At 39.1% G+C, this 13,241-nt stretch overlaps 1 protein-coding gene across 2 annotated transcripts; it reads right to left on the bottom strand.

Moving 5' to 3' along the window:
• Positions 1-463: 463 nt before the first annotated feature.
• Positions 464-2,836, bottom strand: LOC120286340. 2 transcript variants are annotated; one of them, XM_039303934.1, is made up of 3 exons: positions 2,596-2,836; positions 1,988-2,177; positions 464-1,753 (listed from the first exon to the last, which is right to left on the bottom strand). In XM_039303934.1, exons 2-3 carry the CDS (start codon positions 2,112-2,114, stop codon positions 741-743), a joined length of 1,140 nt encoding a protein of 379 aa, XP_039159868.1. In that variant the 5' UTR covers positions 2,115-2,177; positions 2,596-2,836; the 3' UTR covers positions 464-740. The 2 variants fall into 2 exon arrangements, with proteins under 2 accessions (XP_039159868.1, XP_039159869.1); XM_039303935.1 differs by lacking the exon at positions 2,596-2,836 and adding an exon at positions 2,448-2,549.
• Positions 2,837-13,241: the final 10,405 nt, after the last annotated feature.

Raw genomic sequence — 13,241 nt, 5'->3', positions numbered from 1 at the left:
GGAAAAACCATCAAAGGCAGAGTCACTGAAATCGTTTGAATTGTTGGTCATGGGTTTGCTTTCAGTCTTTGGTATGAGCTCTGTTTCGAGCGGTTGACGATGGTGGTCGACAAGGACAGGAAACCCTAGCTACTTAACTTTTCTGCAAAGTATGGATTATAATAACGGGCCGAGGCAGCTGCTCTTTCTTGACCCGAAACGGAAAAGAGATGTATCCGCTTCCATGAAAGCTACCTCACAAAGCCTTCTGTTATTGCGCGATCTGTTTTGGACCACCTCGAACAGGTTCCTAGTGGATGCTGGCCAGGAAAAAAAAAAAAAAAAAGAATATGCTCCCAGGAAAAATAATATGCCTCTTCTTTTTTTCTTTTTTTTTTCCTTCCCAGATTTTCATGGTTCACGTTCTGTGAAAATCACAGGTATGATTCTAGAACGATATGACAATTGAAATTTAGCAGTGCGCTTGGTCACGAAACACTCGAGTAATTTTCGGTTGACTAGGAATTCAGAAGAGAACTTTACGTACGAAGCACCCTATGCAAGCGCTAAGCAAAGACTTTTTGGTACATAGATTCACCCATTTCCAAGTTCAGCAGAGCTGGAAGGAACCTGGGAAATTCACCTAGAGACTATATGACTCAAATGTCAACATTTACAGTAAGTAAATGCTTCAACAACTAGCAAATTGGACACACCTAAGGTACATGAAGATGCCCTCAAAGCAGTTCCCAGTAACTAACTTACAAGATTTGGGCTACCGACGATTTGTAGTCGTGCTCGGCCTTAGACTGGATGGAAAGCATTGTTTCCTGCAATTTAGATGATTCTTGCTCGAACTCGCTCAGCCGGGCTCTGGTTTCGGCGACTTGTGCCTTGGCAGCTTCCAGTGCCTTCTCCTTCTCAGCCAAATCTTCCAATTGAAGTTCCAGCTCTTGCCTGGTTGATCCTATGTCTAAGTCACGGTTTCTCTTCACGATCTCGATTTCACGGCACTGCTTTTTGAGCTCGAGCATTTCGGTTATCTCATCGAGCACGCTGCGGAGCCAGCCCACATCGATCCCCGCAGCTTCCACATCCCTCAAGATGGCTTGCATCTCTTTGATTCTCGACTTTTTTAGCTTCGAGATCTCGGTGCGCTGCAGCTCTTGAATCACGGAGCAGATGGTCTCTAAAAAGTAAGAGCGCATCGCAGCCGACTTGAGGTGGCAGTTGGCTGCTATATCTCCATACTTGTCGATAACCGGCTTCAGGACCGAGGAGGAGCTTTCTTGCACACGGTAATCCCCGAGGATGTTGGAATCAGAAACAACGGGTTCATGGTCTTGCTCATTCACCTCATCGCTCACTTCAGAAGGATGGTCGACAACCGTGATCGTAGAAGCCATGGACCCAAATGCAGCATCCCTTCCATGTTCTGCAGAGTTGTCAATTGTAACGGAATTCACCTTGTCTTCATCGAGCTCTGTAGTGGTCTTGGTTTGTCTAACAGATTTTTCATGCTTTGAGGGCTTTTGCGGAGGCTCAGGAGGAGGAGATTGGAGTTCTCCTGCATCTCGAAGCTGATTTGCTTTGACACGAGCCTTTGGAAACACGAGTTCGGCATCCCACGACTCCACCTTCTTGAAAGACAGATCTTTCGCGGATAGGTTATCGGAGACGTCGAAATTCTTCAGGACGGGTTCGTCAGAGGGCTTTCGATCCGACTGCTTCTTGGTCATGCTGAGTTTTCTGGGAAGAAAGAGGATGAACGATCCTGGCATGACAAGTAAGAACCATGTATGTTTTCTTCAAAGCGTCGTATGAACAAGAGAGCAGATAATTGAATGAATCAAAGCAAAGATGGCCACTCCTCAGATCGACTTAATGAAAGATCAGTGAATCTCCATGTAAAAACTGGAGACGAAATCAGAGAGCATGGAAATACCGCTGTACTGACTTAACCAATTAAAACAGCAATCGAACATCGAATTTCGGAGATGATACTAACCGGAATTCTTCTTATTCAACTTCTTTGTCGTCTGTCCTTCAGATATCTTTTTCAAGCAAGCGTCGACGCACTCGTGATACGGATTGGTGGCGTTTACGCAATTTGGATTCACTTTCCTCTCGGCCATGCCGTCGCAGCGGTCAGATGCGAATTCGCTACTTCAGCAAGTAGCAAGATTAGGAAAGCCACCCTGTAATTCAAGAAAAAGCCTATAACCTGAATACTGGATCAGAAAGATTTCAACTGCTCCAAATTATTCTTTTCTCGATATTATTTAGAACCGCAAAACACATAAAGAGATCAGCAACTTGTTTTCTTTGGATGAAATTTTTATCTGGTCATGCTCTGCTGGGCAGCTCTGAGTTAAAACTTATAATCTCGAACCTATAATCATCAGAAAAGGATTGCCCAAAACAGAAAGATAAACGAAAACATGCATGGCACGCGCGAGAAAGAATACAAGATTTGGCAACACAGAGAAAGCCGGCGGGATCAAAGCCAGGGCAAGAAGCGCGAACGATTCAACAGGAACAAGAAGAGGAAACGGAAACCCAGAAGCAAAAAGTCGACGAAAGAAGAAGAAAAAGAAGGACGGAGCCAAACCAGACCTGTTGAAAAGAAGCAAAGTCCGTATCAACCGCCGCTCTCTCTCTCGCTCTCGCTCTCTCTCTCGTGCCCCCTCTAGTCCCGAGGCTTTTTATAGGTCAAACTTCAACTTGTCATCCGGGGGGATCGGAGAGTACGGCGACGAAACCCAAGCGCAGTTTCCTGCTCGGACGCGTGCTTTTTGTACTGCGCAAATGGCGACGGCAAGGAGGAGGAGGAGGAGGAGGAGCCGTCCGGAACCTTTGAAAATTGCGTTAAATGGAAATAATACGCACGGCCAAGGAGGGAGCGAGAAATCATTTTTTAAAAGAGAAATAAAAATAGGGGCGGGTCGCTGTTCGCTGACACGTGGCGCACGGGTCGTTCTTGTGGATGACAGCCGGGATGCGCGGCTTCACCAGCGCGCCCCCGTGCCACACAGAGTTTATCGTCCCCAGGTCTTCTCGCCGTGGCCGAGTCGGGGGCGGGACTGTGACGAATGGGTACAACTTTCGGATGCTCTCGGAATACGATGTACCACGAAAAGATTCCGTTGGTCTGTCGAAAAAACAAAACAAAAAAAAAATATAAATAATTGTTTATATTACTTATTATTTAAAAAAATTCGCCATCTGTGAAAATATTTAGATATTGTGAATTATATGAAGAAATACAGATGATCATTTTTAGAAAGAAAATATTTTTCAACTCATTTGTTTATCTTGATAAATGGAATCTAATTGTAAATTTATCGTTGATTAATAATTGTTACCATTTTTAATGCATTGAGTTAATTTGTGCTATACATAATCAGTATTTTAAGAATAAAATATATAAATAGATATCTTGAGTCGCTTGTTGACAAAGTTTGATAAATCTTTAAGTACTTTTAGATCTCTATTCAGTAATTTAAGAGTTAAATATTTAGATAGATGTCTGACAGATTCGATGAATCTTTTGGTTCTTGTAGAGAATAATGTCACTCATCAATAATACTATGTCTAATCAATATTTTAAAAGTTAAATATATTAGATAAATATCTCGAGTCACTTGTTAACAAGGCTTAATGGATTTTCGATTCCTATAGAGATGATGTTTATCTTATTTCCTTCTTTGTAGCTAGAATAAAAATCCTTCTCTTTAAAAAGTTAGTGAACTGTGCATTTTTTTTGGATTGTGCTAGTAAGTACTTTTGAACGTTTGTAAGTATGCTTGACAAGAAAATGTTGAGCATTGGGTAACCAACTAATTAGGAAAATTTTACAGTATCTTGTGCATAAAGATGTTATTCACAATTAGTCTTTTCAAAATCAGATCATTTCAAAGTAAACATACCTAACGGATTTATCGAGAGGGAACTCGTTATCATAGACTCTTTGGAACTAATTGACTTACAATTGTGGCATAATTAACAACTCTTTAACTTCATCTTGCCATTTTATATTGTTGTGTTATCAAATTCTAAGTTAATTCTTCACTATTTGTGATTAATGAATCTCGTGCTATTGATATTTGGACGAGATTTTTAAAGAATATTCTATTGAAACTATATGTTAACGGGTATCTATGGAGCACGTTTGGAGTGATTAATTTAAAAAACCTATTACGATTTTTAAAACATTAATCGTTTTAGTGAAGTGTGTAATTAATGTATTAAAATTTTAAAAATTATTATCATGTGGTGTTTATTTGATTTCCTTGTCGGTCCGCGTCGACAATAAATGCGCAATGACTGATTTGAACGGACGGGATTATTTCACGCGGAACTATTATTAGTCTCTTTAAAGATAGGGCGTGTATGGACGATTGAGCGTCTGAAGGCCACGGTGAAATTATGGCCAAGGAAAAGGTCAACGTGTGATTATGGAAGATCGAGAGCATACTTTAGAGCCGTATCTTTAGATACCCGTGATAATAACGTGAACATTTTGACATCCAAGGTTTTCAAAATTCTCAAGCAAAAAAATAATTGATCTTTCACGAAGTTTCCAGCTTTTCGTACATATTCATCAAATAAGATGACAAGATCGCAAAATGTACCGAGCCAATCGCAATAATAGGAAAATAAATGAAATTTAAAATAGATCACATGGTTTTTTCGGTATGTAGATATATTCATGAAAATGACTTTAGACAAGATAGTTTCATAAAGTTCTTAATTTTCCGCCCCCCCTACTGTCAAATTATTTCCTTGAGCTAATGTCTGCTATTTCTTCTTCTAATTGGGTTTAGATAATTTGTAATCATGAAGATTTATGATACAAAGAGAAACTCAATATCTATTTACCTTTATCATAAAATCGTCAATTTTCATTTATTTGATAATTTAGGAAAAGTAATTTCTTTTATTAGAAAAGGAAGTGATTTCCTCCAATCTAAACTTATTGTTTTCCATCTACGGAAAGCGTTTTTATGGACCGATTAGTTTTCATCATCCAATTATTAGAAAGTCGGAAAGCAATTTTTCGAAAACAAATGGACCCTAAAACGTACATCAATCTCTTTTAGGTTAGTTTGTTTTGCGGAAAGTGAATAATTTAAAAATATTTTCTTAAAATTGATTGTTTATATCGTTTGAAATAATTAGTTAATGAAAAATATTTTCATTATTAATAAATAATTTATATTTGAACATTTCATGGATGATGAAATTATCTGTTGTTCAAGATAATGGTTTCTTTCAATTGGATACCCGTTGCTTGGATGCATTTGAAAGCCTCGATATAAGTGGTCGTTTTCGAGAAATGTTCGCCAAAAATTAAAAAGTACACTGAAAGAGAAATTGCCAGCCCAATTTATTAAGTTTCAGGACCGCGTGCCTGGGTCCTCTCTTTCAGCTGTCGTAGCCCAGGTATATTTCGTTACTACAAGTAGAAAGGCTTGTGCTGCGCAAAATTAGATTCCTACGGCTACCTCGCTATAGATCTAGCCACCACTGGAACCCTCCACCAGTTGTTCTCAGCACGGTAGAACCCATTAATCAAATTACGGACCACGCATCTAGCGTTTCCAATTTGTCTCTCTCACCTAGACGAATGCCTTTTCCCTAAGCACAGCCACTCTCTTGTTTGTTTACAAATGAGTTTGTCATTCTTGCTAACTATGATAACAACACTCAATCCGACAAAAATGCACAAATACAAAGACAGACTCGCACAATTTTCTAAACATTCTTCAATTTCTCTTGGTTTCAAACATTTGGCTGCAGACTCAAGTGTGCTTGCGATTTGCTTTGGGAAGGGACTTTGAGTGTCCAGAGTCCATTTAGCCAAATATTGGGTGTTCGGTAAAATTTTGAAACCCGCATGGGAATGTTAGCTTTTAAATGTTGGCCCAAGGTAGGTCCTAAGTTGTCTTGTGGGCTTTTAACATTTTCAGAAGCCCCAGGGTTCTGTTCATCTTCTTCTTCGGTGGCGTGGTTGCATGTGGCTGGTCAATCACAGGCTAGAGAGATCGGCGAGGTCGTGGCTACCCTAGCGTCATCGACTAGTCGTGGGAAACTCGCAAGTCACAACGATCACTGCAAGGCTATGGCAGACACGGACATGTGACGCGACACGGCCGCGTCGTTTCTTAAAATAAAAATTTAAACACGTTTCGACACGTTATATATTAAATATATTTTTATATATAAATACATTTATTATAATAATAGCCTATAATTAATTTACACGAAAAATATTAAATAATATCATTCATTATTTTAATTTGTTACAATAATACACAAAGCTTAGAGGAAAAACATTGTTTAAAGAAAAATACTGAAATGATATTTTTAAATTTATTTATTTATCATATATAGGATTTTTATTACTTCTTTCATAGTAAAAGACTTTTTTAAAAAATAAATCAATTCTAAAAAAAAAACTGAAAAAAATTGACCCAGTGCATGTATATTTATAGCAATTTTATTATTTCTTTTATTACTTCTTTTGTGTATATTTATATTTTGACCCCTCAAGTATTAGAAATTTTTAAAATTGACCTGTGCGTGTCGAATTGCGTGTCGGAATTCGGACTCGCGTGTCGGAGAGAGTTGACCACATGTCGAATTTTTCGACACTCGTTGATGTCGCGTGTCGGGACGTGTTGGAGCGTGGACACGTGTGGGTGTCGGACACGACACGAAGGCTTTAGAGTGTCAGTGCTACATAGCTGCAGTCGCGTCACTGCGACTTAGCTTTGGGTCATGCGACCTCGTGAAGGGCTACGAGGTTGTGCAACCAGGCGGCCCTTGCCGAGGTCGCATGACCTCCATGGCCGCCCAGGGTTGCCCGATCCCGGGCGATCTTCTCCGATTGTCTCGAGGGCTACTTGAGGTCGGCGGTGGTCACTTGCCCTCGTTGGCCAACTTTTTATTTTCTTTTGACAATATGATCTCTCTAAATACTATTTTGTTCAAAGGTACTTCATAATGGATTTTCAAATTACAATTTAACAAACACATAAAAAACCTTTTTAACTTGAAATCTTTTGCATTTTCTCAAAGGCTTTCCCTAAAAGTCCAACAAAAGGCACCCTCAGTTGCACTTGTCGCTTGATTTTTCTTATAGGCCTCTAAGTTTAAACGTTAAACTTGCCTCTACTAGCCATTATTTTGTTCATCTGCCTATTGGTAACAAATCTCCTGCAAAGTCCTGAAATTATGTTTAAAGCCTTCAAGCAATTGGCCACTTAAATATATCTTCTATAAAATTACCAAAAAATTCAAAACCTATTATGCAGATGCAATTTAGTCATAATCCTATAATTTGATCAATTTAGTCCTCAATCGTTTAACAATTTGTTAATGTAGCCATTTTGGTTAATTTTTGTCATAATTATAGACGTGGACAGCGGTTGTTTGATGTGGCACAATTGGTGTTGATGTTGACAAATTTTAAAAATATTTCTAAATTTATATTTCATTGTGGTTGTCTTCCTCTTGCCGGCTGTTGGTGAGGTCTATGTCCCTCACCTAGGGCCACGACTCGCTGAGGTCGTTGGCCACGATTAAAAAAAAAGAAGAAGAAAATATATAAAAATTTAGATTTTTTTGCAAATTGCAAAAATTATCAAAATCAACATCAATCATATCATAGGGATGACTAACTTCCATGTCAATATCGGCCAAAATTGACAAAAAGACTATGTTACAAATCGTCAAAGATTGTCAAAAGATTTAAGACTAATTTTGCATTCATATAATAGGTTTATGACTTCTTTTTTTGATAATTATCCTGATTATGAGCACCTCTGGTTTATCAATCTCCAAACAAATTACTCCATTTTCGCTGCAATATACTTGGATATCCATATTTCATAGGTACAAGCTGGTTCTTCTATTTTGACAATCCAACGGTCATGAAAAGTACAAACGAAAATTCTGGATTTCAGAAAGCTCTACCCAGAATTTTCCTTTAAAAGGAGGCTCAAGCTTTGGTCTATTACATCTATTTCCGTTCAAGTCACTACGCGAAGCTAGAACCGTCTTTCGAAAGAGGCTCAAGCTTCGGCCTATATTTATTAATCTCGTGACCCCATGCAAGCATGCAAAGCGACGTCACAGAAGTGAAGCGTCGATATCCTATTGAACATCAGACAGCTCGAGTCGCAAGCCATGGAGATTCTCTTGAATTCATTCCTCCGCCGTTGATCAGCAAGCAGGCGCCGCGGCATTATTTCGTACCTCCACGACAGATCATCTTCGACCGCACATGCGAGGCTGTCCTATCAGTTGCTTGCGCAACGTGGGGCCGGAAGACGGATACCGGTTTGTCCTTTGGGTGTTCTGTTTCGACAGAAACGTGGACTGTCGTGGGGCAGCTGAACCTAGTCTGTTGCTGAAGCTCTCGTGGAATGCGTGTTGGAAGTCACGTTTGGAGCAAATGCCTTCGTGATTCTTTCAATCATAGTAAATGCTGATTTGATTGAACAGTGGATTCAGACAGCTGTTACTGTTAGGGGGAGGTTGCATTATTATTGTCTTAGAGGCTAGGATGAAGGTAGGGTAAACGTTGATTGCCAGAGAACTCTTTGTCACGACTGGGATCTAGTGGTTAGCTTCACGACGCTGGCTGCTCACCTGCTCTTGTTACTTTGCAGAGAAACTCCCAACTTATTGGGAAGCGAAAAATCCGGTTAAAAGGAATTAGCTTTTGCTAGAAAGTCCAGTTAAAAAATAATAATGTGGATGACATGTATATTTCGTCGTAGAAAAGGGTATGAACCTTTATTAGATGGCATTCGAAATATATGATAATCACGTAAGGCTGAGAGAATACAGAAAAAAAAAATAAAAAAAATATCTTTAACATAAAAAACTTTTCTAGAGAAATATTTAATTATCTCTAACATCCCTCAAACTTACTAGTTAAGTAAGCTTGAGTGTGGAATTTTTATTTATTATTTTCTAATTCTATTATTCTTTTATATCGATTTGTTAGCTTCATAAATCAAATAAAAATGATAATTTATTTGGTAAAAACGATCCAAGAATTTCATTATATCCTTTCTAAGATCATTTTCTATTTCATTTGGCATTTTGCAGGTATAAAGGATATGTAGACAAAGTAGGGAATATACATTTCTTTTTATTTTTCTGAAAGGGACGGCATGATGATGCATGTAATGACGTTGTCAGCTTCTTGAAAAGAAGTTGAGAATAGAGGCTCCAATAACACTTGTCATTTTGTGAGACAATATGAACATAAAGAACGTATACCATCCGTTGTCAAATGTTGGACACTATCGGGGACAAATATTTCAAACGGTTCTGAAGGAGGCGAAGAGTGCCTTGCACGCGTAATCCTTTTCGTCTGATAGTTCTCACCAATGCCGTATTGTCATCATTTAATTCCTCCAATTCGTTCCCGTTAGAAAGCGAAAACGTCGGACCAGGTCACGACCCTCTGGATTGAAGTTTGGCGTCTTGTTCGGGGATCCTCTGCGCTAGTTTTCAAGGAAGACGAAAAGACAATTTAGGATGGACTGTCGAATCCGAAACCGTCACATGGGTTACCGCCAACGTCAAGGTAGGACACGGCATAGGAATTCGCCGACCGTTCTAGAAGAGAGAGTCCATGAAGAGATCTGAAAATGGTTTAGGATCTGCAGACTTGAGATGGAAGATTCCTCCGGCATCTTTGGACAGTTTCCAACTCCCACCACTTATACCCAAATGATACTTGACAAAAATGGCTCCCGCAACTTCGGCGATTCCCTGGAAAAGCATAGCGAATGCAACCACCAGTTAAATTTATCTACGCCAACTTGCTATCGGCTGAACATTTACGCCAAAAACGCCGTCGTCGTCTTCGTTAGGGTACAAGAGTGTAATCGTTAGGATTTGCAGGCCTGGAGAGTCACGATTCGTCCTGAAATTGTACGAGAATCGATTCTAAAATATGGTCTTTCCTCGAGATACGGACATTGCGTTTGAACAGGGATTTTTTATTTTGTTTCGATCGTCGTCAGTGCGCTGTCAGTTGCAGAAAGACGTTATAATCGTTGACAAAATGTTTAAAAAGAGCATCAGTGGAGTGCTTTAGAAATTGGAATGTCTACGACAACGCACTAATTACTGGTAGGAGGAGAAAAGGACTTGTTGCTTCATTTGTTATCTCTCTCCTCTCTCCCTCATTAGGCTTCCAATTGGTTAGAGGACAACGACTTCGTTTTCTTCGAAAAACCAAACTTTCAGGCTCATTCTTGACCGAGATAGAGGACCACACCGGCCGTATGGAAAAAAACTCTAAGTTCGGTCCCCATAGCATATCGAACTTTTTGTTCGGAAAAAAAAATCTTCAAACTTTAGATCCACTTCTAAATCTACCGGAATCATATTTTTTTGTCTAAAACAAAATCACCAACTTTCAATTTTCTCAAAAATGTCTCCATTAACCCTCTTATCAAAAATCGCCATTAGTTCTTTGACTTGGCATTTTCACGTTGGTAACAATTCCATATTTACAAGTTTACCCTCTTTCCAAAAATTTACCTTCATTGGGGTCTCACTTGGGCAAAGGGCAAGTCTTGTCGAGGCTCACCCTCGCCCAGCCGCACCTTGCCTGTAGCAGGCGAGGCTAGTTTGCTCAACACATTTGTGGTCGGCGTCGGTGGTTGGCTTTGCGCAAAAGGAAGAAGAAGAAGCGAAAGAAAGAGAGAAAACATAAAAAAATAAAAAAATTAAAATTAAAATATCATTAAAAATTATCCTTAACTAAAAAGTCCTACATACAGCATCATTGGCATCGCGTCAGCGATTTCGAGCCAAAATTAGCAGGATGAACTTAATGGGAAGAAGTGAAAAGAATGAAGACTCAATTGGCAAAATTTAAAGATTTAAAGCTAAATTGGCAAAAAGTGTAATAAGTTTAGGATTTTTTTGACAATTTTCTCATTGCATTAGACTTCACAATTGATTAAAGGACAACGGCATTGTTTTCTTGGAAAGACAAAACTTTCAGGCCCATTCGTGACTGAGATAGAGGACCACACTTGGCCGTATAGAAAAACTCTAAGTTCGGTCCCCATAATATATAGAGCTTTTTTGTACGAAAAAAATTCAAACTTCAAATCCACTTCAAAATCTACCAAAAACTTTTTTTGAAAAAAATCACCAACTTTCAATCTTCTCAAAACTGTCTTTGTTAACCCTCTTTCCAAAATTGCCATTATTTGTTTGACGTGGCATTTCCACGTCGGTGACAATTCCATATCAACAAGATGACCCTCCTTTTAAAAATTTTGCCTTCGTTCAATCGATGCTCGGCTAGGCTACCTTAGCCTAGGCAAGGGGTGGCCTTGCTAGATCTTGCTTGGGTGAGGTTGACTTTTGCCATGTCTCGCCTAAGTGAGGGTGAGCCTCGGTGGGGCTCACCCTCATCCGACCATGCGTCCCTATAGTAGGTGAGGTATTGACTGGCATGGCCAATGGTATGCCACTAGAAAAGAAAAGAAGAAGAAAGAAAAATAAAGAAAGAAAAAAAAGAGAAAAAGTATTGAAATATTATCAAAATTGTCAACGTTAGCGTTATCAATCTTATCGTCGTCAACATCCATGTTAGTGATTTTTACTAAAATTAGCAGGATGGATTCATAGATAAGAAATGAAAATGTTCACGCTAAATTAGTAAAATTGAAAAGTTTTATGATGAATTAGAATGTGCAATAGGTTTAGGATTTTTAGACAAATTTCCCTTTGCATTAGACTTCCAATTGGTTAGAGGATAGTGACATCGTTTTCTCGAAAGAAAAACTTTCAGGCCCATTCTTGATCGAGATAGAGGACCACATCGGGTCGTATAGAAAAAACTCTAAGTTTGATCCCCATAGTATATCGGACTTTTGTTAAAAAAAAATTTTAGATCCACTTCCAAATCTACCCAAAACTCATTTTTGTTTAAAAAAATCACAAATTTTCAATCTTCTCAAAATTGTCTTTGTTAATCATTTTTTTCAAAAATAACATTAGTTGTTTGACGTGGCATTTCATCGGTAACAATTCCACATCAACAAAATGACGTGAGAAATTATCTTAAGAACAAAACCCATTCCTTGATATGAAAATTAGGAATGGCTTAAGGTGATTTTTGGGTAATCGGCATACAAGGCAGATTTGAGACTAAAGTTCAAGTTTGTAATATTTTGGAGATTGAACCTAAAGTTGGGATTATATTTTAGATAAAAAGAAGTTCTGGACAAGTTCGAACTGTACTTAAATATGAGTTTTTTATAGATAAAAAGAGTTCAAGATAGAATAAGTATTCAATCTAAAGTCGGAGGTTTCTTAAGGGATTGGCTTTCAATTATGGGCTTTCAATTCGCAATTAGAGGTCGTTTCGGTAGTTTGGTTGTCGCTGTCTTTGAGTACTCTTTTTTCTGAACTGATTCGACAAACGCGGTCCTTCAGATGGACATGTTGGATTTGATCAATCCTTAGACGATGACAAATTTGACGTGATTTGTAGAAACCCAGGCAAGAAGAAGGGCCCTGTTCATGGGCAGACAAGGGTCCGAAATACATGAGCAAGAGCGAAAAGGCCCAGCAGAACAACTGAACAAGAACAAAACTATGGAGGCCCATTCCTACAGCAACACAACCAGAAACGCAAGTCATGGACACTCAATGCAAGAACAAAAACCCAGTGAGAAACTCTTGACATCCTGAGAATGCCAATTTTGATGTCAAATTGAGCAATTGATGCTATCAACCATACATCAACTATATTCATCAGTTCGGGCTAGTGTCGATGAGAAAGTGTTAGGACCATCGAGACAGAGAGGAGTCTTTTAGGTCGGGCGGCGGCGGCAATGAAGTAGGGTCGTCGAGTAAACAAAGTCTAGGCAGCCAGTGAGTATTGATTGCGTAATAAATCGTGTTGGACATCAACAGGGGAAGGAACTTGTGGAGTTGGCGTAACATGCGTGTTTGGCAGGTTGAAAAGGCTTAGCTGGTGAGCTTCTGGCGGGTTGCTTCATGTTCTTGTTAAATGAAATCATTGACTTTGTCAAAAGAGAAGAAAAGAAAAGAAAGAGTCACCCATAAGCTCAAGAAAACATCATACAGGAACAACCACCGTTCGGTCCCAAAATCTCGATTACCATACCAAACACGACGGAATCGAAACACCAAACAGGATCAGATAATCCCATCTGCTCAATCCCCTAGTGGCTTGAGCTCCGTTG

The sequence above is a fragment of the Eucalyptus grandis genome, chromosome 10, assembly GCF_016545825.1.
Source record: "Eucalyptus grandis isolate ANBG69807.140 chromosome 10, ASM1654582v1, whole genome shotgun sequence".
NCBI classification, from domain to species: domain Eukaryota; kingdom Viridiplantae; phylum Streptophyta; class Magnoliopsida; order Myrtales; family Myrtaceae; genus Eucalyptus; species Eucalyptus grandis.
The sequence above is the reverse complement of the archived record's forward strand: the minus strand, read 5'-3'. Positions and strand labels throughout refer to the sequence as shown.